Here is a 23941-nt window from a genome sequence, read left to right as displayed (position 1 = left end):
TCCTACGTTTTCTCCTGTGTCCATCAGAACTTTTTGAGAACTTTTCTGTTTACTGGCTCCATCCCCTCCTTCCACTCTGCCCACCCCTGGTCAGGCTCACCAGGACCAAGTGTGCCTGCTCTGTTTTGCTTGGTTGTTTGGTGCTCCAGAAGCAGTTGGTCTCCTCTCTCTCTCCTGCCCTCGTGTTTGTGACCCTGTTCTCCACAGCTTTACTCTTCACTTATTGGAATTCTTATCTCCTGTGGGTTTTTTTTTGTGCCACACCCTACATTCCCAGAGAGGCCTAGAATCCATGTGGCAGCCTCTTCTTCTTCCTCTTCTTCCCCTTCCCCTTCCCTTTTTTTCTTCTTCTTCTTCTTCTTCTTCTTCTTCTTCTTCTTCTTCTTCTTCTTCTTCTTCTTCCTCTTCCTCTTCCTCTTCCTCTTCCTCCTCCTCCCCCATCCTCCTCCCCCTCCTTCTTCTTCTCCTCCTCCTCCTCCTCCTTCTTCTTATGGACTGAGGCTGGAGGTCTCTCTCTCCATCCTCTTCCAAGTTACATCTTCATGCCATTGTCACTGAGTGCTGATCTCACAGTGATTCTGAGAGCTCAGGAGAATCCCTCAACCATTGTTTCCTTTCAGAACCTCAAACCATATGCCAACTTTTTGTTCAGAATCTCCATCTTGGTGTCCAGTGGACATTTCAAGCTCCACATGGCCCCAACAGCCTGTACCCACACCCTCAAAGCCTTTTTTCCTTTGGGTGCTCTCCGTTCCCTTAAAATGCCATCACTGTCAGCCAGGTGTTCACAGCAAACTCAGGCTGATTTACCAAGGTTCCAATGATGCTTTCAGGAAAACAAAACAAATGTTACTGATACCCCAAAGACTTGTGATGTGATAATGTTTTAGAGTTGAAAGGACAAAAGGAAAACATTTACCCTTAATGTTTTTTCACATCTATTTTTATAGAATGAGTGCATTTTCCCCCCAGTAACAGTACAAACCATCTCAAATTTGCTCATTTCATTTCTGTATTTAAATTCATTCCTCATTCTTTATAGCTGCATTTCTAAGATGAACCGATGATTCTCAGACATTTCAATATGTGGAATATTGATGGGGGTACTTACATGGTACTCTAAGTTCTGGTTAACATCAAGTGGCTAGAATCCAAAGTGTTAAATGCTAAAACTGTGGGAATTTTGAGGGGGAGAGGTAAGTCTATGTAATTGATAAAAATAATAAGAATGGCAAAAATGAGCTGACTGAGATACAACTGAGCCTGGAATTTTCAAGTACAAATGCATGTCAAGAGCGAAGTGCTGTGGGCTCGGCTTGTTTTGGGTGGCAGCAGCACAGGTGAGCAAACAGAGAAGAGATTCGTTTATCCTTCTCTTCTACCTAAAGACTTTCTTCCTTCTTTTCGTAACAAATCTGTAGTTTAGTGTCGTGAAACTTTAGTTAGCGTTCGACATTTGACAAGGGTTTTAATCAAACATAATCAAACAGAGGAAAACCACGTGAAAAAAGATAAAGAGGAAATGAAGTTTACTCACAGTGGGGGAAGATAGATACTACTGGTGTCCCAGAAAATGTTTTATATTAGGAAGATGCTGAAAAAGTGAGCATGTGCAGTTATCTGTGTGAGCTGTAAGGTCCTTGGAGAAGCATCTGGAACCCTCACCTTTTCCAAATGTGGCTACTCTATCTTGGCTCTATCTCACTTTCCACAGTGAGCAGTTTATGAAATCTAGATTGTGACTCTCGCTGGGGAAGCCTCCCCTGGCAGGGAACATAGAGCTCCAAGTGGCTAGGTGAGGGTGACATGTGGAGGCGGCCATTATTCCATGTCGAGCCGAAACAAAAGGTGCAATAAGTGAGTCTGTTTGCCGCTGTCATTCACTTGCTAGATTCTCTAACTCTGTTATGGGCAGCCTTTGGAAAGGTCAACAGACCAACATCTGTCAGAAAGTGGGCTCTGGACCTGCTTTACCGGAGCCACCAGAGTCCTGCTCAAAGTCCACACTAGCCCAACCATCTTTCTCGGGACTTCAGGAAGAGTTGGCAGTCTGCATGTAGACTCTTAAACACATGTAGAGTCTTAAACACAGCACAATGCTTGTGAGCCATAGACATTAATACCTGTTTAGGGGGCTTATTTTCAAATATACTTGTACCACGGCCAAAGGGATCTATCTAATTTTAGTGAAACTGTGGGCTTGGGCAAATGAATAAATGCATCGAATAGTGTGTGAATTCCCTCCTATGACTTGAATAGTGTGTGAATTCCCTCCTATGCCTTGGTAACTTGCTGAGGCTTCCTCAGTTGCTGTGGGGAGATTTACTGCCCAGTGATTCCACTCCGAGGAAGCTGTAGATACAGCCTGTTTAAAATCATTCCCAAAGCATGTATTTATGTTTATCTTCAGGATAGAAGACTTAACATTTTTTAAAAATACCAGCATTCTCATGATTGCGCATTCTCAGCAAGCCATCTAAAGTCTGCTTTTCCTGTGTATAAAACAAGGAACTTGGCAAATGACTATTTGGTCAGACATGGCAGCAAGGTCCAGGTTCCTTTCCTATGCAGTTCAAACACATGGTCCACGATATCATGAAGGACAAGAAGATACACACATCAGAGGACTATGTGGCATACTGGTTAGTTTGTATGATCCCTTCCAGTTCTTATCTTGATTCAGTTTTACTCCTTCAAGGATTTAGGTTAGTGGTTGGAGAACGTGCTGGGTTCTGTTTATGGAAGAAAAGTTTACAGTTGCAGAAGTGAAGTTTAAGATTTGCTTGCACGAGACAGTACCTGTTTACTGTGTGGTCAATGTGAAATGTAAACGAGACAAGGAAAATATTCATGTTGTTATAAAGCCCAATAAAAAAGGTGGAGCATCATGTTGGGATGAGTATTTGGAATATATTCAAGAGAAATAAATCTGAAACTAAAAATTAAGCAAAAAGATACTAATTAAAATAGGTCCTTAAAACTACAAGATTCAAATGTTAGTTTTCCCCATGGCCAACTATGTATAACTTCATAAAGTAGTTCAAAAAGCATATCATATTTTAAATAAAAATTAAGGTTAAAGCCGGGCTGTGGTGGCACACGCCTTTAATCACAGCACTCGGGAGGCAGAGGCAGGCAGATCTCTGTGAGTTCTAGACCAACCTGGTCTACAAGAGCTAGCTCCAGGACAGGCTCTAAAGCTGCAGAGAAACCTTGTCTCAAAAAACCAAAAAAAATTAAGGTTATACCAAAAAACTTTGATATTTGTTTTATTTAATTTGATAGATGTAAGAGAGCCTGGCTTTGGCTCAGTAGTTAGGAAATCTGAGGTATGAACCAGATGAATCAGGGATAAAGAGAGTGCAGAAACTCATGGTAGGTAAGATCTGGGGACTTGCTTGTTTGATTTGTTTAAATAGGCTTTATTTTTAAAGCAAGAGTGATAATGTGCTTATAGCCAAGCATTCAAAAAGGAATTAATGCCCAGAAATCTCCTTCCTGATCTCTAGGTAGAAGTAACTACTGTTGGCAGTTTTTGAGTATTCTGAATATTATTTTTTATCACTGATACAAAACTCTGTGTCGATATACACACTTGTGTGCATATGCTCATGTGTGTACGCATATGTATTTGCATATCAAGTATGCCATTTTGTGAATTATTTTCACCAGACAGCTTTTCATGAGCATCTATCTTGTATACATGTATGTGTACATTTTTGCATATATATTGGTCTAGTTTTCTGTGCATTCATGTCTGACTGTGCTTTTGTCATCAAAGTCTGCAATATGAATATTCCATGTGTCTTGTGCTTCCTTTATGGGCAGATCTTTAGGTTGTTTCCAATTTTATTACTTTTATAACCACCGAGTCTCTTTGTCAGAATATATTCCCAGGACAAATTCTGAGATGTAGAATTAATAGGCTTAACCTGAAAATTAGTATTAGGTTGAACCTATTCATTCTACCAGCAGGAAAGCCCACTTCAAGTGTGGTATGTATTGTAAGCAGTCTTCAGGACTGTTGTCCTAGTTATTATTCTTGTCAGCAATGTCTTGAGGGTGATAATTTGGGGATATTACGAGCAAGCTCTTGATCACCATCAACTTTTCTTAATGCCTTCAATGTGTAAATACAACATGTCAAAGATATGATTCTTATTGTAATTTTTATTTTTTAGATGTCATGGCCAGAGGCACCTGTGTGCCCTGGAAAGTTGCAGACCTTCACTTAGCTGGTGGTGGCAGAGTTCTCAAGGCAGACAGTTCTCAAGTCTTTTATAACATTGTGATACTAGGGAATTGGTATAGGACATTTGATATATTATCTACTGTTGAACAATATCCACAGTCCTTGAGATGATCTTGCATGACCACTGGGTAATTTATGGATAATGTCTTGAGGACATAAACTAAGTTTGCTAGGTGGGAAGTTCCTTTTCTTTCTTTCTTTCTTTCTTTCTTTCTTTCTTTCTTTCTTTCTTTCTTTCTTTCTCTCTCTCTCTCTCTTTCTTTTTAAAAAACCTTTTTATGTTAAGGCTCACTATATATCAAATATTCTGTATTTTGTCTCTAATGAAAGCTTAATTATCATTAAGAAGTTTCTGTCTAAATATTCTTAAAATCCCCCCACTCCCATGTCTCTCTCTGATGATGAACATTAAATCCAGGGACTTGTGCTTGCTAGGCAATTGTTTTACCTCTGAGCCACTCCCTTAGCTTGTTTCTGAGTGTGCTGAGATAACTGTCTCTTTTCTCCCCTCCCTCCCTCCCCCTCTCTCTCTTCATCCTCCCTCCCTCCCTCCATCTCTCACTTCATCCTACAGTACTAAGAGTCACTGTAGACTTTCAGGTCCCTTTACCTTTTTAGTTGAAATGCCATATTTACATTATATTCTCTTCTTTCTGCACTTCACAACACTTAAACTATAGGAAGCACCCAAATCTACATGTTTACCCTAAAATTATGAGGACCAGGCAGTTGAGTTTAATTCATATAGATGTAATTATTTTTGTCTCTGCTTCACCATTGTAGTGAAAGTCAAATTCTCGGGTGCGAGAAACAGTGTACGAGAGTCTCACATATGACAGCAAAACTATTATACCCCGCTACTAGCATTTGAAACCTCAGTTGGATCTCACCACATAGCCTTGGCTGGCCTAGGAATCCTTATGGAGGTCAGGCTAGTCTTGACCTTTAGGCAATCCTCCTATTTCCCAAGTACAAGGATTAGAGGTCTGCCTTGCCATGGTAAGCTTTGGTGTTTAGTGCGGTACTTTATCTCATTTTGATCAGTGATCCATCATTCTGTAAGATTAGCTCTTCTCTCATAGTGTCTTTTTTTGTGTTCCCCAGGCCTTCTTGCACCGAATGAACCAGTGTGCAGCAGCAAAGGTTGACAAGAATGTGACAGAGGAAACGGTGAAGGTGAGCAGGCAGCTTTCGCCTTAATGGCTTTTTTGTTTCTCGGCACCTCCACTATGAGCTCCTGCAGGAGTGACTAGCGTTGAAAGAGGGAGCCAGAGTCTGGGGAGAGAAAGGAAGAGGACAGCTTACATGTCCTAGAGAATTCTGGTGCTTACCCAGATCATGTAAGCATTTGAAAAGATGAAAAGTAACCCTAAGAAATAAGACTAGACCTTCACTGTCTATGAGAAGAAGGCTGGATGAGGTGACAGACAGTTGCCAGAGTAGTTCAAGAAAACAAGATATGGGGAAGTCCGAATTCCAATCTCTGATCTCTCATGAGCAAAATTTGGATCATCCACTGCTACCGAAAAGAATGTAATACCCAAAAGTAAATCCATAAGCATTTCCCTACCTTGTAAAATGTAGGGAAGAGGTCCTGGATGTGGCTTTTGTGGTAGCATGTGTTCTGGGTTGGTTACAATGTCACTGCAGGCATGAGAGGAACTAACTGAGAAATGCAGCTAGGGCTGCAGCACCCAAAGCCGCTGTCTGGGTACAGCGCAATGACCTTGCAGTTGACCCTGTTGTGACTTCTGCTCATACACACCTGCCAGGAGGAATGCTGGTCCATTCTGGGCTACTTTTCCTAGTGTCGAGGACTTTCCCGAAAGCCTGCCGGCAAATCTCCCACACTTTTACTTACAGGCATTCAGGAAAGAGGGTGGCACTGGCAGGCTGGGAATTGTCCCTCAGGCTTTTTCTTGAGTTTCAGGATGGTGTCCCCATTCCCAGAGTTCTGTGGGAAAACAGAAATCCTGATGAAACTGGCTTCTGCTCGCTGGGTAGGAGGAAGCGCAGATGTGGAGTGTCTATGTTTAAGGTGCTGGGTCCTCCTGGGCTTTTTAATTGAAATTTTCAAATTTGCTTCACAACTGGACTTGACAGTTTTTATTTCTGTATTTATTTTACAGATGCTGTTCTCCAATATCGAGGAGATCCTTGCCGTCCATAAGGAGTTCCTGAAAGTGGTAGAAGAATGCCTGCACCCCGAGCCCAACGCCCAGCAGGAAGTGGGGACCTGCTTTCTACACTTTGTACGATAATTTTTTTCCCTTGTTTATTTTCAAACTCCTTCTCTCTTGATTTTAAGGATTGCATCTTGGCAGAGTAGTATGGGTGAATTCAGCGTGAGAAGTAAAGCCGGACACCAGAAGTTTGGGGTCTTTTAAGGCCAGTGAAAATCTTGCCCTCGGAGCCAGAAAAGGGGAGGGAGTCCCTCATCATCCATTTCACTCAAAGAATAAACAGCCTTTTCTTTTTCCTGACAAGCTAGTTCTTCGCATCCTCTGTAGCTTTGAATTCTAATGAATATTCAGCCTGTTTCATAATGAATGGATTTTTATGCTTCGCTCAAACATAGAACATTTTTCTTTTGGGGCAGACAATCCTCACTCTTAGATAATGGCGCTGCGAGGCCTTTCTTTCTTGGTCGGAACGTTCCCTTGTTAACTTTCTGCTTACAAACCTGGAGGCGAAGGGACTGCTGCTTCCCATGACCGCTTTTCCTCCAGGGTGGCTTCTTAGAAGTTTGTTTGGAGCCATGTTGGGAAGAATGAGGCGCAAGGGCTCAGTTGTCGGGAACACCCACCCTGTGCCTTTGCCGTCAGTTTCGGTGTATTTGTACAGGATGCCTGGAATTGTGTAGTCGATTTGCAAAGCAAGAAGCCACCTGCTTGGTGTTTTTAAGAACCAAAGGGTATTCATGCTACAAGAACAAATTTTAAAAATATTGTCGTTGATTCCTTTCCATGGGTGCTAATTTTCAGAATGCCCCTCTGAACCAAATGGCCACCCAATGACTATCTCATATACACAGCTAGGTGAGACTACACAAATGGCCACCCAATGACTATCTGCCATACACACGTAGGTGTGTATGAAGCTTTGTGCATATTTTCTGCTTAGCCATTTATCTTGTAGTTTCTTTATCAAGTGTGATGAACAGGCTTGTTTTGTAATTTGTATTTTTTGATGATTATTCTACCAAAGGGAGATCCTCCTAGGGCCTGGGTTGATTATTAAACTGTGCATTTCTTGGTTATGGCCAGGAGCTGTGATGCTCATATCCGCTTCCTCAAGCCTGTTTCTTTTCACAGAACAGTCAGACTCTGCTGCCAGCTGGAGTAGCTGTTATCTCAGGCCAGGGATGCTCCTGGGAGCTCTGCACCCTGACAGCCATTTCCTTAGTAACACATTATGAATCTGTCATCCACAAATGCCTCTCAACTATATCTGAACTTGACTCTTATTCTGGTTCCTACCATCTCTTGGGGCTTGTAATTCAACCCATGCTCTGCTGGCTACATAAAACAATCCTTACTGCTCCTAAGTCTGTGTCTTTGAAATTCCATTCTGATAATTTGGTCAATAAATTCTTTGCATTTTCATTGGGCTCCTTTGATAGCTATTAATCATAGCCCCATTGGGACCAGTCCTACAGATGGTAGGGAGCCCAGAGATCATGATAGCAAAGTTCTTCATTTTTGGAAAGAAATCTCTCTAACACTTGAAGGCTGTTTATGTGGTGTCCTGGCAGCTCAACTCACTAGATCTTGATTGATTGGTCACACCTCTGTCCATCACTGGCCCTTACATTTCCACTGAATGGGCCCTGTTTTGGAACTTTATAGATTTGTTCATTTCTCACATAATAAAGGCCATTTGAAGGTAGCTATAATACTATTTCTTGACCTTTCTGTCTTAAACATCTCTCTATGAAGCAATCACTGGGGTGTTGTACCTTCAGGGTCTGCTGTTATTTTAGTTACTTGTTGCTGTGTGCTTTCCTGTTTGTCCATGTCCCTCTTAAATGCAACTGCTATGATTGGCTAACATAAACTTCAGGGTTCTGTCTGTCATGATTCCTGTGTGAGGTATCGCGTGTCTCTTCCCTCTGTGTAAAATGATGCTGTCCCTCATTTTGACTGGGAGATGTACATTTATCATTTATTCCACTGGACCTAGGTCAAAAGTAAGATTTAAAAAAAAATGCTGTGTCTGATTTCTCATGACAAAGGTAAAAAAAACTCTTCATTCTCTGAGCTTTGCCACCATTTGACTGACTCATATTATTGCGTTCATATTGGGGCAAATTTATCAACTTCTTTTCTAGGCTGTACTTAGGAATGGGGGCAATAAAAAATTTATACACATGTAGTATGTCTCTGAGATACTGTGGAGTTTTTTAATGCATATCACATGGGTTAAAATTTCAAAGTAATGTACAGTAATTCTCATTTATGCTGTCTTTAATTCACAGAAAGACAAGTTCCGTATCTATGATGAATATTGCAGCAATCATGAAAAGGCACAGAAGCTGCTTCTTGAACTGAACAAAATAAGAACAATCCGGACGTTTCTTTTAGTAAGTGCACATTCGTCTGTAATCACATGCTGGCATTGATAGAGGGCTCTGTCTGTAAGAATGCACGTGGCCGTCTGCTCTGGGCTACGTCTTAGCACTTGCAGACTTGGAAGATAATCCATGGACGGTGTAAGCATTCAGATCTGGGATGAGCATATACGTGAGAAATGCTGCTAATGCCCTCTCCTGGCTGCTGGAGATCTATCTGTATGATCTCTTCAGTCAAGCAAAGAACTGAGGTCAGAGTTCACCTTTGTCTTGCGTCCTCAGCTCCCCAGGGATCTATTACTCCTCAGAGGACTGGAAGTAGGGTAGTCACAGGAAGGAAGTGAGTGTAGAGACCCGCTGCTCTCCTGCAAACGTTCCTTACTCTGTTTTCATAAGAGCAGCATAATTCAGTGTTGATTTCCTTTAAGACAACATACATAAAAGCATGTTTTAACAGCTATGGGCTATCATTGCAAGTGTTTGATGAAGTGAGAGGGGTTGTTAGGCCATCCCCCAAAATCTAGCTTTAGAGCACTTCCATGTACTTGAACAGGCTCCTGTCTCTTGATAGTCTATTTCCCTTCCCACCATTTGCTTCAGGCTCCAATGATTTGCTCTCTATATAGAGTGACCTTTTTAAAATATAAAGTCATAAATTCATATTCTATTCATATTTCTATTTATCATTATGAAATATTGCTTTCTTCTTAAGTGGTACTTTTTAATAATATCTATTTTCCTTATAGTTATAGAAGAATCTCTCAGTGTTTGAAATTCTATATTAACTCTTATTTTTTAGTGACTACATATGATCTTTTAAATGTTCTGGTAGCCAGCACATTTCCTTTCCTAAGCATGTTCATTTTCTGTTAATAATGATTTTATTCCAAAATAATATAGTGGAAATTTTGCTTTAGTGTTTCCTGGAAGAAAATGCGAAGTGTTGACGCCTCTCTCCCTTGGGTAGCTTCTGCCACCTGTGCCAGCCTCTATGTGAAGAAGCCTACACCACCTACTTTTCTACAGTGTTTATATTTGCTGCAGTCTACTACCTCTGCTCTTCTTCATTCCTGTCGATTTGACGTTGACTGTGGTAGCCTTTCCTGTGAAGGATGACCCTCATTTTTCCTCTTAGTCATTTCTGCTAGTTTGTCTGGGAATGTCTTTTGTCTTCATTTTTGAAGCGTAGTTCCATTTTATAATTTTGAGCTGGAGTCCACTATTACATAATTGCTTCTAATAGGACTGAATCTGTTGTTTGTATTACTGCTATTGTTTACATACTACTACAGTGTCCTCTTGCCAGGGTTTTTTGAGCCCAGGAGTTGAAGACTAGTCTAGTAACATTGTATGATTCCAAGGCTTCATCTTAAAATAAAATAAACAAAATAAAAAATAAATTGTGAATTTGTAGGTATTATTAAAATAGTCATTACACAATTTTTCCTTGTATTTAGTTAACCTTACACATATATTAAATGAAAATAATAGTAATCTTTTTATTATTTGGCATGTATGGGTGCTTTGCCTGTATGTATTTTTGTGCACCATGTGTGTGTAATGTTTTTGGAAGTCAGAAGAGAGTGCTGGATTTCCTGGTATTACAGATGGTTATGAAGTATCCATGTAGATGTTGGGGGACCAAACCCAGATCTTCCGGAAGAGCAGCCAGTGCCCTCAGCTGCTGTCATCCCTGTAGCCACCACATTCATATTGCCTCTTGGTTCCTTGTAATTGTTTGGTTTTCTATAATCTGTTATTTTTTTGTTCTTCTTATATTAATTTATCTGTAACTCCGTGAAGTATTTTCCTTTTCATCCGTATCTATTTGATTTGGCTTCCCTGTTTTTCTCTGTTGAGGGTTTCTGTTTCTCTGCTTGCCTTTGGTGTCCTTCAGTTATTTAAGAACTGCTCAAATTCTTCAGCTATACTTGTAATAGCTATGTTGAAGTCTGTGCTAAATCTAATATTTGGGTACACTAAAGAATTTTTATGGATGATGACTGAGTCAAGTTTTCCTGTTTCTTTTTGTATCTCATAATTTTAAAATTAACAAATAACTTGACATTTTAAATGACTTAATAGCAACTCTGGAATCTGTGTTTCCTCTCTGAGATTGGTTACTGGGTTTTTGTTTTTGTTTGTTTTTCCCTTGTTGCTCCATTCTGTTCTTAGTAACCTACCTAGACTCAATCCGAGTCCCATTTCTCTGGAGACATCTCTTCTTAGGTTACCTTCATTATTTCAAAGCCCTTCTTTTCGAGACCCCTGCTGTGAGTGTTCAACTTGCCAGAGCTACTCTTCTCATGAGCCTGGACCCTAGTATAACTATAGTTTGGGCACAGTTGAAGGCCAGAGGATTTGCAAGGTGATTCAGGGTTTTTCTCATGGTATCTACTAAGGTCTTTTTTTTAAATAACACACTATTTTCATCAGCCAAAGACATGTTAAATTTCTGGCCAGTTTGCTGGAAGACCTCAAGTTTAGCTGTAGTCTCAGGCAAGCATTGTGAAAATGTCCTGTTTTGCTTATGAAATGTGTTACCATTTTGGACAACACCATTTTATATGAGATTTTTGCTCTCTGCAGCTCCCTCGGTAGAGTGTAAGAACTCTGCTGTCTTGTTTAGTGCATCCTGTATTTAGCAGTATTCACTTGGAATCCTACTTAGTTTTGTTGGCCCAGTGATTTAATGTGAAGTCTCACTGAAAAACCCACGAGTCAAGAATGTGGGTTGAGGTGACTCACAGCATACTCTAGCAGACAGAATCTGTCATGATAAATCTGTCATTCAGAAAATGAGGGATGCTAACAATTACCCTTTGGGATTCATCTAACTGTTTCCAGGTGTGGGTTGATAATGGTATGAGTTAGGGGCTTTGCTGGTGCTGCCATCTCAGGAAGTTTTTAATGTCATTGAAAGTTATTCAGTGGACTTATTTATCTTTATGATTATGGCACAGCTCACAGTTGGCTGTACGTACTCATATCAATCATGAATCCAGAAAATGCTCTGAGGACGTGCCCACAGACCAATCTCTTAAGGGGAATGCCTCAATTGAGGTTCCCTGGGCTCAGGTGATTCTCTTTTGTGTCATGTTGACAAACAAACAAAAAAATAAAAACAAACAAAACAGTACAAGCGCTTGCCGTGCAAGCATGAGGACATATGTTCTGATTCCTCGGCCTCATGTAAAAGCTGGGGGAGAGTCTACCTGTAATCCCAGCCTTAGAGTGTAGACATAGGAATCCCCAGAGCAGGCTGCCTGGAAATAATTATGATACTATTATTATTAATTATTATTATTGTATAATTGTAATAGTGAGCCCTGTCTCATTGAGTAAAGTGGAAGAGTGGTTGACAACGCTTCCTGACATCAACTTTAGCCCTCCACACACACAGATCACATGTACCTGTACAAATGTGCATGCTCACCTTCACACATAAGTGTCTACAATGTACAGGTATGCATACATGTATGCATATGCACACATACAGTTCTCTCATCACACATGTGGATAAAATGTTAAAATTAAACTAGGCCTTTTCAGGACACCTCATGAGCCATGGAAAAGAGTAACTACTTTTTTTGAGACTGCTAACTCATGCTGGAACTGGAACCTTTAAAACACTTGTGGAATATGATAAGATATTAATAATTGTAGCCAAGGATTTCTCCCAGGGAAACCACCATAGGTACTGTGAAGGAATGTTGGCTGCTCTGTCTTCTGTGATGTTTGGGTGAAGTGACCATCCTCTAACGAGGTATCCCTATAGAGACTGAGACTGCCGTCTCATGTATGGCAGTACTCTGTGCACTGTGGTGTGCCTTTGGAATGTTCTCCCTTCAGCTCCACTCCTCCTGGAAATCCATATAGAATATTACAATAAAATAGTGTCAGCGGCTATGCTAACCTCCCAGAGTAGCCTTCTGAAGGTGGTCCCCTTCCTTCCTGATGGATTAAGTCCTCGTCTGGGGTGGCCACTATGGCAGGCAGTGCAGAAACAAGGTTCCCACAGGTCTTTCTCGTTGTACTATTTTTTTTTTGTTTTGTTTTTGTTTTTTTTTTGTTGTTGTTGTTTTGTTTTTCGAGACAGGGTTTCTCTGTAGCTTTGGAGCCTGTCCTGGAATCGTTGTACTATTATTTAGAAGACGAAAGCCTGTCTACTCAAGTGGCTTTTCTCTTCCCCACCACTTTCTGCTTCCTGTCCACCCATGATTGCTAATGTGGAGATTTTCTCATCTGTTTTGCCCTTGTGGAGAGCTGCTCTCATTTCCTCTAAGATAGACTGCCATAGTATCTTTCCTTAAGTATGGTCATATAATAACAGCAGCAGCAGCAGCAGCAAACATGACTGAGAATCACCAGTTTAAAATATTCCAGCATTACAGAGAGCAAAACTCTCAAATGAGCTCAAGTAGGTCGCTTCACCAGTCAGTACTGAAGTATGACTTCCATACTAGAACTCAGTGTCTTGCTGCCTGCTTTTCTACAATATGATGCACTTAAAAATTAGTTTACTTTTGTTTCTGTAAATGTACCTGCTTGTTTGTATGTGTCAGTGTGTGTGCAGGTGCCCATGAAGGCTGGAAGAGGCAGTCATATCCCTTGAAATTCAAGCTTCAGGCAGCTGTGAGCTGCCCAATCTGCATATTGGCAACTGAGTCTGCATCCATGGCATGAGCAGCAAGCGTTCTTAACTCTCTAAACACCATCCCCCCTCTCCAAGCCTCTCAACAATGCACTTCTCTAAACAAAATATATCTGCTTTGTATGTTTCTCTATTTGTTCTTGCTCTCCCTTTCTTGTTTACACCTTTTCCTTCATGTTCAAAAGAATATACGTGACTTAAACTCGAAGTTATAAGTTCCCTTTTCCCTTTAGGTTCTGTACCCAACACAAAAGGCTGGCTCTTCACTGTCCTTGTGACATGATATAGAAGGACACCTGCTTTCACAATCTTTTAGCGTGCAATTTTGACGGAATAGTTTTGCATCCTCAGGTTTGCAGGACGCACTTATGGATGTTTGTTTTCCCTGCAGAACTGCATGCTGCTGGGAGGACGGAAGAACACAGACGTTCCCCTGGAAGGGTACTTAGTGACACCAATACAAAGAATATGCAAGTACCCTCTCCTCTTGAAGGTAATTTATGTTGCAGCGTGTGTTAGCACCTTAATATTTTTTTGACTTAAAAAATATCTTTTAAAGATGCTGATATTCTGAAAAGAACAGACTATAATTACTGGAAAAAATGGCTCTTTTTTTGGCCGGGCGGTGGCGCACGCCTTTAATCCCAGCACTCGGGAGGCAGAGGCAGGCGGATCTCTGTGAGTTCGAGGCCAGCCTGGTCTACAAGAGCTAGTTCCAGGACAGGCTCTAAAAAAGCTGCAGAGAAACCCTGTCTCAAAAAACCAAAAAAAAAAAAATGGCTCTTTTGTCATAAATTCCTGCATGGAATAAGAAACAAACCTTTAGTAGAAAGGCCATTAAAGGACGCTTTTACTGCTCTTTGAAACACACATTCTTGTTTGAGTTTCATTTGGAATAAATGCATTAGCTTTCGAAAAGACACCATTAAATCCATTATGACTGGTTTGCATAACACTTCAGCTATAGAGAACTTTGTATAATTCCACTGTTGTCCTATTTTTGGTTTCTCTGTATTTTAGTGACTTGATGCTAATGACATTAAGGTTAATTACACAATTTCAAAACGTAGTGTGTCAGTTTTTTTTTTTTTTTTTTTTTTTTTTTTTTTGTCAACTTGACAATAGCTCCGGCCATCCGGGAGAAGGGGACCTCTATTGAGAAAATACCTCCATCAGTTTAGCTCATGGACAAGTCTGGGGGCATTTTCTTGATTAACAATTGATGTGGGAGGGTGCAGTCCACTGTGGGCGGATGGAAGCTAAGCAAACCATGGGAACACACTAGTAAGCAGTGGTCCTCCTTGCCTCTGCTTCAATTCTTGCTTCTCGGTTTCTGCCCTGATTTCCCATATGATGGGCTGTAAGCTGAAACAAACCCTTTCATGGGTCACGGTGTATATCATAACAAAAGCAACTTAATTAATATACTTGCCTTTTAAGCAATACTATAAAGGTGTTGTATGGATCACATGGAAGAAGCATGGTAGAACACAGGGAGGAAAGCACTCTCTCACAGACAGTAAACACCACCCTAGCAGCTGCTGCAGCTGTGAAAGTAACCAGTTTTTAGTATGAAGAGACAATGTTGTACGGGAATAGCAAGTCTGAAACTATAGCTTTTGAGATTTCAACCTTAGGGTAGGGAATTGGAGGGAGGGTTGGATGCATGAACCCTGAGTTCAAGTCACAGGGGTTGTCTACTAACTCTCTGTCTGAGGTGTGCAATCGAACCACTTAAAGCCTTGAGTTTGCATTGGGAAAATGGAGATGATGGTGAGGATTATCATGAAGTCATATCATATGAATTTATGTACATCACATGGATATATATTTATTTACACATACATAAGACTCTGAAAGGATAATTGATTTTGCTATTTTATATCTATGTCAGCATAGTGTTTGGAATTATTCATTATCATTCATATCTATTTTATTCTTTTTTATTTTACTAAATTAATTATGGATTGCTTTTGTTTTTTAAAATATTGTGAAATACTATGGACATGTAAACAGATGTGTTGGAGTACCTTTTGGAACATAAATGTTATGAATAGTAGCTATAAATAAATATTGTTATAGTTTTATGAATTGTATAAGTTGACTGTCTTATAAAATTTGAGTGTATGAGTAGTTTATGGGTTGTTATATTTACTAGTTAGTGTAGGTTTGTGCACGTGTGTAAGTGTGCTTATGCATGTATGTATGCATGCATGTGGAAAGCCATTGCTGAAATCCAGTTATTGCTGTCTAGGGTCTTGATCAGGTTTGTTTTCTCCATCAAGTAAGAAATTAAAAGACAGGAAAAAAACCAAGTGGTGCCAGCACAAACCTTCAGTCCCAGAACTCAGGAGGTAAAGGCAGACAGATCTCTGAGTTCGAGGACAACCAGGACTATATAGAAATCCTGTCTGGCAAAAAAATCAAAACTACTGCCACCCTAAAAAAAAGAAAGGAAACAAACTTCATTAAAATGTAGAAGTACACACATACACACACACGTGCACACACACACAGAGATACAGAAGGTATTTGGAAATTAAAAATACGAATGTACTGGGAGGGCTTGGATCTTTAAGGTATCATTAGCAATGTAGGGCAAATCTCCCTCCCATTATTTTTGCCTGGTCAACTTAAGCAAAAAAAGGGATCTGATAGGCCCACAAAGTCCGGTCTTGGACTGGCTCTGGTCATATCAGGGCGGGTCAGCTAGAAGTAGCACCCCCAGATGGAGTTGGAGGGTAAGGTCATCAAGGCTTTGTTCTGGATGAAGAAGCTGGAAGTTGGCCATTGTGTTGTTTACCAATGTACCCTTCCCCTGTCTGTCTGCTTGATTCCCCCTCTCTTAGGTACCTGTAACCTATAGGACCACTAGCACAGTTATAAGGCCTAGTGAGAGTAAAATTAAAGGGAGTGTTGGTCCATGGACATCCTTGTTGAAAGAGGAGAACATGTAGGAACACCACCTACAGAATATGCTGCATGCCTGATCATAAGCACTGGTCAGACTATGATGTCTCTACCTCCTTGATCTACTGCTAGCTGTACTTTGTCAAGAATGCTGTTGCTTTGACTCCAGAGATTGAGGTGCTTTTAATCAGTGAGTTTCAAATCATCAGCAAGCCAGTGGGTTTCTCCTATTTCAAACCTATGCAGAACATCAAGGGACAAGGGCAGTGAAAAAGACTTCCTCCACGTTGTTATTGATGCAGATTTTTGGATAAGGGATCAAGGTCTAGTATAATCAGTGGATTGGTGCACCAGAGTCTCATACTGGGGAACTGATGGTCAGAGGCCTTACATGAACAGTCAGTGAAAGTAACCATCTCCTTGATCATGCCCTTCCAACAACAGATGTGCTTGCTAGTGTACCAGAATTTTGTCTTCTGAGGATAGGCACCAAGGGCCAAGTGTGACTGAAGTCAGAGTCTCTTTCTTTTTTGAACACAGCCAGAGCTCACTCTCTAATTATGGGTCAATATAGTCCCCCTGGATCAGGTTTGGTAAGATTGCCCAGCAATGTCTTAACAGCACTACTTGGGTGCCATTAATGACTTTCCCCAAGCCTATAAGTTTTATGATAAGGTATTTTGCCAGAAGTTTTAGTGCCATTTGTAGACAGAAGTTTCTGTCCCGCCCAGTCTTGCAGCCATTCAGTTCCAAAGAAAAACACAAAAGCTTATATTAATTATAAACTGTTTGGCCTGTTAGCTGAGGATTATTATTAACTAGCTCTTACAACTTAAATTAACCCATAATTCTCTTGTCTATGTTTAGCTGCATGGCTTGGCACCTTTTCTCAGTAAAGCATTCTTATCATGTTTCCTCTGCATCTGGTTGGTGACTGCATTTCTGCCTTTCCTCTTCCCAGAATTCTCCTAGTCTGATTTCCTGGTTTCCCCACCATTACTTCCTGCCTGGCTACTGGCCAATCAGTGTTTTATTAAACCAATATGAGTGACAAGTCTTTACAGTGTACAAGAATATAATTGCACAGCAGTTATGTCTCTGCCAGATCTCCCATCCTTGTACTATCTGATGGATTGTGTCTTTTAGGCCTTCTTTCTTGAGCATTCTTTTTGCCAGTATGAGCATGCTTCATTGTCCCAAAAATATATCAGATGAGGGACTTTAGGACGTTCATTGTAGAGCAGTAATAATCAGTGGTTAGATGTTAGCCGCCATCATTGCTGATGTCTGATTTTAAAGGCTAAAGCTGGTTTCTCAGAGGAGTTTTTTGGCTCTTTCAAAAGGCAACAGAGATTCCTCCCAGAGTACAGCATTCCTTGTATTCCAGTGAAGCCCTCTTGGCCTCAGAGTCAGATGTCCTACTTCTCTTGCCTCTGGGTCATCCCCTTTCTGATATCCAGGACAGTGGGTGGATATCAGCTACCAGAGTGACCAAACGGATTGCATTCAGGAGCCTAAGAATTTCTTGGGATTACTTGATAGGGATCTCAGCTGTCGTTAGGAGGAGGCCACATTCCTTCCATGTGGTTGCATGGTCATGGAGGATGAGGAAGCTGTATTTGAAATCTGTGTATATAAATATTGACTCTTTTCCCTTTGGACAGTTCTATGGCTGAAATAAGTGCTTTCAGCTTGCCTAGTTGAGTAGTTGAGTTTGGGGATATTGGTCCTGATTCAAGCACTTCCAGGTCAGTGATTATAGCATTTCCTGCATGTCAGATTTTTCGTTCACAAAAGAAATTCCCTCTGTCTAGAGGACCAGTCAGGGGTGATCTGAGAGACCAGGATGGGCTACGTAGTTGTTTGTAAGGACCTCCTGACAGGACTGGAGAGGCTTCCCTTCCTTTTCTGAAAGGTTGATGACTAGGTTCAGGCTTAGACAGGTCTGGAGAGTAATATCAGGTCCCTCTACTATGAGGGTCTAATATATTTTTTCTTTTTTTATTAAAAATTTCCATATCCTCTCCTTCTCCATCCCTCTTCCCCTCCCTCTCCAGTCCAAAGAGCAGTCAGGGTTCCCTGCCCTGTGGGAAGTCCAAGGTCCTCCACCCTCCATCTAGATCTAGGAAGGTGAGCATCCAAACAGACTAGGCTCCCACAAAGCCAGTACAGGCAGTAGGATCAAAAACCAGTGCCATTGTTCTTGGCTTCTCAGTAGCCCTCATTGTCCACTACGTTCAGAGAGTCTGTTTTGATCACATGCTCCATCAGTCCCATTCCAGCTGGCCTTGGTGATCTCCCATTAGATCAGCCACACTGTCTTGCAGTCCTGACTTCCTTGCTCATGTTCTCCCTCCTTCTGCTCCTCATTTGGACCTTGGGAGCTCAGTCCAGTGCTCCAATATGGGTCTCTGTCTCTTTCTCTATCCATCGCCAGATGAAGGTTCTATGGTGATATGCAAGATATTTATCAGTATGGCAATAGGATAGGGCCATTTCAGGATCCCTCTCCTCAACTGCCCAAGGAACTAGCTGGGGACATCTCCATGGACACCTGGGAACATTTCTAGAGTCAAGTCTCTTGCCAACCCTAAAATGGCTCCCTTGATTAAGATATATACTTCCCTGCTCCCATATCCACCCTTCCTCCATCCCAACCATCCCATGCCCCCAAGCTCTCCCCATCCTTCCCTTCTCTCTTTTCTCTCCCCATCTCTCCTTACTCCCACCCCACCCTACCCCCCAAATTTCCAATTTTTGCCTGGCAATCTTGTGTCCTTCCAATATCCAGGAGGATAACTATATGTTTTTCTTTGGGTTCACCTTCTTATTTAGCTTCTCTAGGATCACATATTATAGGCTCAATGTACTTTATTTATGGCTAGAATCCACTTGAGTGAGTACATATCATATTCATCTTTTTGGGTCTGGGTTACCTCACTCAGGATAGTGTTTTCTGTTTCCATCCATTTGCATGCAAAATTCAAGATGTCTGTTTTTTACTGCTGAGTAGTACTCTTAAGATCTTCACCAACCCCGCAACAGACAAAGGTCTGATTTCCAAAGTATATAAAGAACTCAAGAAACTAGACTTTAAAATGCTAATTAACCCAATTAAAAAATGGGGCACTGAACTGAACAGAATTCTCAACAGAAGAAGATCAAATGGCCAAAAGACACTTAAGGTCATGCTCAACCTCCTTAGCGATCAGGGAAATGCAAATCAAAACAACTTTGAGATACCATCTTACACCTGTCAGAATGGCTAAAATCAAAAACACCAATGATAGCCTTTGCTGGAGAGGATGTGGAGTAAGGGGAACACTCATCCATTGTTGGTGGGAATGCAAACATGTGCAACCACTTTGGAAATCAGTGTGGCGGTTTCTCAGGAAATTCGGGATCAACCTACCTCAGGATCCAGCAATACCACACTTGGAAATATACACAAGAGATGCCCCATCATACTACAAAAGCATTTGTTCAACTATGTTCATAGCAGCATTATTTGTAATAGCCAGAACCTGGAAACAACCTAGATGCCCCTCAATGGAAGAATGGATAAAGAAAGTGTGGAATATGCATTTGAGGGTCTGATATTTAGGGAACGTTTTGTGAGGTAGATTTGCAGTGGTTCTAAACCTGTGGGTCACAGCCCCTATTGAGGCTCCAATCCCTTCCACAGGAGTTGCCTAAGACCATCAAAAATACAGATATTCATAACAATAGCATAATTACAGTTATGAAGTAGCCATTAAAATAGTTTTATGATTGGAGGTCACCACAACATGAGGAAGTGTATTAAAGGCCCTCAGCATTAGGAAGGCTGAGAGCAAGTGAGGGTTTCTCACACTTTTCAGAATGACCCAGTGTAATGACACGTGAACTCTGAGGAGGAGCCCTCGGGAACCTTTTGAGCTCCAGGAATCTGGAGTCTGGCAGTAGCAACTGCTCCCAGGCATCCAGAGCAGCGCCTTGCTACCTCATCTAATTCCTTAGCTATCTGTATGACTTGAGGAAATGGAACATGTGTTGTGTAACTACCCCCTAGAGCTCTTCCCTGTCTCTCAGCTACGTACAGGTGAAACTTAGGCTCTCTAGGCAAGCCTAAGGCAGGAGCTTTGGTTTATGACTTTTCAAGTTTTCTGGAAGGCTTGCTGGGACTCCGCAATTCAACTCTGGTGAATTCTTGCGACTGAGTCCCCTTACGGGCCTGATTTAGAAGTGTAGCCAGCACTGACTATCCAGGGAGCTACATTCTACAATATTCTATAACTTCCTGAAAGGCTTTCATCGGTGTGAAGGCTTGGGTGAGCACGCTTGGGAGAGAAGGAAGGCAAAGATGGGTCAGACTCATTCTGGTCCTAAAGCTCTGGGCCCTTTTGGAAAGGCAAGGCCCAAGTAGGCAACTTCTGCTTTGTATAGCTGGGATTTTCCCCCAAGACACCCTGTAGCCCCTGTCAGCTAGGAAATAAGGAGGGGTGTTTTCTCTGGGATATGAGGCTTTTGGTTGGCTCATATAAGAGACCATCTACATGGTTATTATGATAAGTTCATCCCATCCAGTCTCAGGAAAGAATTCAGTCAAATAGACAGACTGTCTCAAAACCTTTGAAATAGGACAGTCCAAGTAACTTATCCTGTTCTGCATGTGGGATCTTCAAAAGCAAATAGAAACTGAGTATGGGCTGAAGTGAGATGAATATGAAAGGTTCTTTATGATCCAGCACCCACCAGGTGGTGGTGGTAGCAAAAGCGCACACTTTAATATCAGTACTTGGAAGGCAGAAGCAAGCAGCTTTCTGAGTTTGAGGCTAGGCTGATCTATAGATTGAGTTCTAGGAACCATGGCTACACAGAGAATCCCTGTTTGGAAAAACAAACAAAAAAGGGAACATATCTAGCACTGACTAATGAGTCTTATTAGGGAAATCTAGCTGAGAAGAGTATGAGAATTATGAGCTACTGGATGGATGGGAGCCACTCTGTCATTGATCATACAGAGATCCTGGACTGACTTCCGTTTGTTAGGTCCTGTGCTGACTCCAAGGATGGGATGTTCTGCATACTAGAGCATTCAACCAGTCATCCTTCTTTCATTAGCCCTTGAATTATGGAGATAAATCCCCTTCTGAAATTGTTTCTGATCAAGAAAATAGGCAGGAACTTTACGATGATATATGACTACAGGATAGGCCATTTTAGTGTCCTCTAAAGCCTTGTACTTCCATCTGTCTGCACTGCAGCCTTGACTTTGCTCTCCAGGGAGACAAGCAATAGTGTTCTGCCCTGGAGGGAGAAGCAGTCTGACCTTGAGTCTAGGCCAAAGGTTTCTTCTCAGCAGTGGAGACAGGGTACGGGGAACTATTGAAAAGAAATGACAAAAGTCGAGGTCTCCCCCTAAACAAACAAACAGTTGAGTGAAATAACATTTTAGGGGTTGGCCTAATAGACCCTGAATTGTAAACCTTCAGGATCAGGAACCAGGGTGCAGGGTCAAAGCTAATAATCAAACTCCTCAGTCAGTCATGAATCTAACCTTATGCTTCTTGCAGTCCCAAATTCACAGGGCTCTTCAAGATTGTCTGAACATGATAGGAGCCAGTATAGAAAGCCCCTTCATCACCAGACCTATCATTTTGGAAAGGAATGAAGCCCAGCTGGGCTGGGAGGCAGTGGTGCTGCCATTGATTTCCTTTACAGATGAATCAGGGTTCAAGAAGTCTCTGAGGGCATTCCCAACAGGAAGTGACCTTCTTGCACTCAGAGGAAGCAAGCCTTAGGCTTAGACTGTATGGGGGGAGGGAAGGGAGAGCATTTTTCTGGTTGACTCTTGTAGTGACTACTAACTGCCCATGATGCTGGTCCTTGTCCTTTTTTCTTTCTTTTCATGGTTCTGTCATTAAAAAAAAAGACGGAGTTTGTGACTTGAACAAATTTTAAAAACTTGATATTGTTTTGTCTGGGACAGCTACTAGTGTCTGGAGCTTTTTATGAGTGTCTGAGCTGCATGAGTCAAAAGTGTGGCTTTCAGTGTTGTGTTCTCCGGGGATTCAGGGTACATTGGTATATTTTCCCAGTGCAGCCCTCCTTGTCTTCCTGTAGTGTATAACGGGCACTAGGAAGGAGTTTTCACTTTAGCCTTTTTCAGACCTTCCATAACACAGCAGAACAAATGTCCTTTCCATCCTTCATGTGGTTTTTGGATTTCAGAAGGACTTCTGAGAGGGTCTAGCCTCATACCCCATTGGGAAGCTCATGTCTACTTTCATTTCCTTCCTCCTCCAAGAGCCTGATCTAACACTCTTCTCTTCTCCAGAAGGGTAATGTTTGTACTAATGACATCATCACATCTTCGTGCCATGCTTCAGATATCTGGGTTAGTTCAAAGTATTGATCACCCTTGTGTGGATCTTCCATAGAACTTCACAGTCATTCAGTTCTGCCAAGGTAGAGGAGGCCTTGACAAACATAACTCCACCTGAGAGGAAACAGCCCTTTTGGGTATTGAGAGAGTACAAGAATACTTACTTTGTTTTTCCTTGGGATAATGGTGGTGAGCATATGCAAGTGTCTGTGGGTCTTGGTCTTCCCAGAGATCAGGATAGATCCTTGGAGGCTTTTCACTTACTACTTGGGTTTTCTTGGGTGAAGGGTTTTCTTCTAATCACTCTCCCTCTTCCACATCATCTTTCCCTGGGTTAGAGTTTGAGCCATACTTCACTGATGTGGTATCCTCCTTAATGTGAGAGGAGTCAGAAAGTATCACAGAGACAGCATCACACTTCTTGGCTACTAGTGGATCAGTATGAACCCCAGAAAAGTTGTTCCCAGACAGTATCTTCGTAGAAGGCTTTATGCTCTATTAAGGTAGTCTCCTGATTAGGCCCCTCAACTCCAGTTCTCAGATTTTAATTTACACCTGCTTCCCCCCTCCGATTATTTCAGATATAGAACAGAAGGAGGAACTAGCTGACTTCTGGTCAAAACTCTGGTAGGGTGAGAGATAGCTTCCATATTACCTAACATCCCAATAGGTTTCTAACTGCTCTAGAATGGTTCTTTTTCTTCTGACTTAGGGGAGAGGAGCTAAGACCCTAAGTAAAGAATGTTGGAAGTCAGACAAAATAATACCCTAACAAGATCCTACCCAACTAGAGAACATGAGATAAGATGCCAACAAGCTCCTATGTAGTCAGGGAAGACTAGATAATACCCTAACAAGATCCTACCCAGTAAGAGAAGACTAGATAAGACCCTAAAAGATCCTACAAAATTAGAGAAGACTAGCTAAGATGCCAACAAGATCCTATATAGTCAGAGAAGACTAGACAAGACCCTAACAAGCTCCTACCCAATTAGAGAAGACTAGGTAAGATGCCAACAAGCTCCTACCCAATTAGAGAAGACTAGGTAAGATGCCAACAAGATCCTACCCAATTAGAGAAGACTAGATATGATGCCAACAAGATCTTATGTAGTCAGAGACGACTATCTAAGCCCCTAAAAAGATCCTATCCAATTAGAGAAGACCAAATAAGATGCCAACAAGATC

At 41.5% G+C, this 23941-nt stretch overlaps 1 protein-coding gene across 2 annotated transcripts in view; it reads left to right on the top strand.

The window, feature by feature from the left end:
* Prex2 (phosphatidylinositol-3,4,5-trisphosphate dependent Rac exchange factor 2) overlaps nucleotides 1-23941 on the top strand; it is a 274501-nt gene that overhangs the window by 59408 nt on the left and 191152 nt on the right. For both annotated transcript variants that reach the window (XM_038347373.2, XM_038347374.2), the window contains exons 2-5: nucleotides 5357-5428; nucleotides 6382-6504; nucleotides 8730-8834; nucleotides 13868-13969. In XM_038347373.2, the coding sequence (XP_038203301.1) occupies nucleotides 5357-5428; nucleotides 6382-6504; nucleotides 8730-8834; nucleotides 13868-13969 (402 nt within the window). The remainder of the gene's footprint in view (nucleotides 1-5356; nucleotides 5429-6381; nucleotides 6505-8729; nucleotides 8835-13867; nucleotides 13970-23941) is intronic.

Source organism: Arvicola amphibius, chromosome 11 (genome assembly GCF_903992535.2).
Source record: "Arvicola amphibius chromosome 11, mArvAmp1.2, whole genome shotgun sequence".
Taxonomy (NCBI): Eukaryota; Metazoa; Chordata; class Mammalia; order Rodentia; family Cricetidae; genus Arvicola; species Arvicola amphibius.
This window is presented reverse-complemented; position numbering and strand designations above follow the sequence as displayed.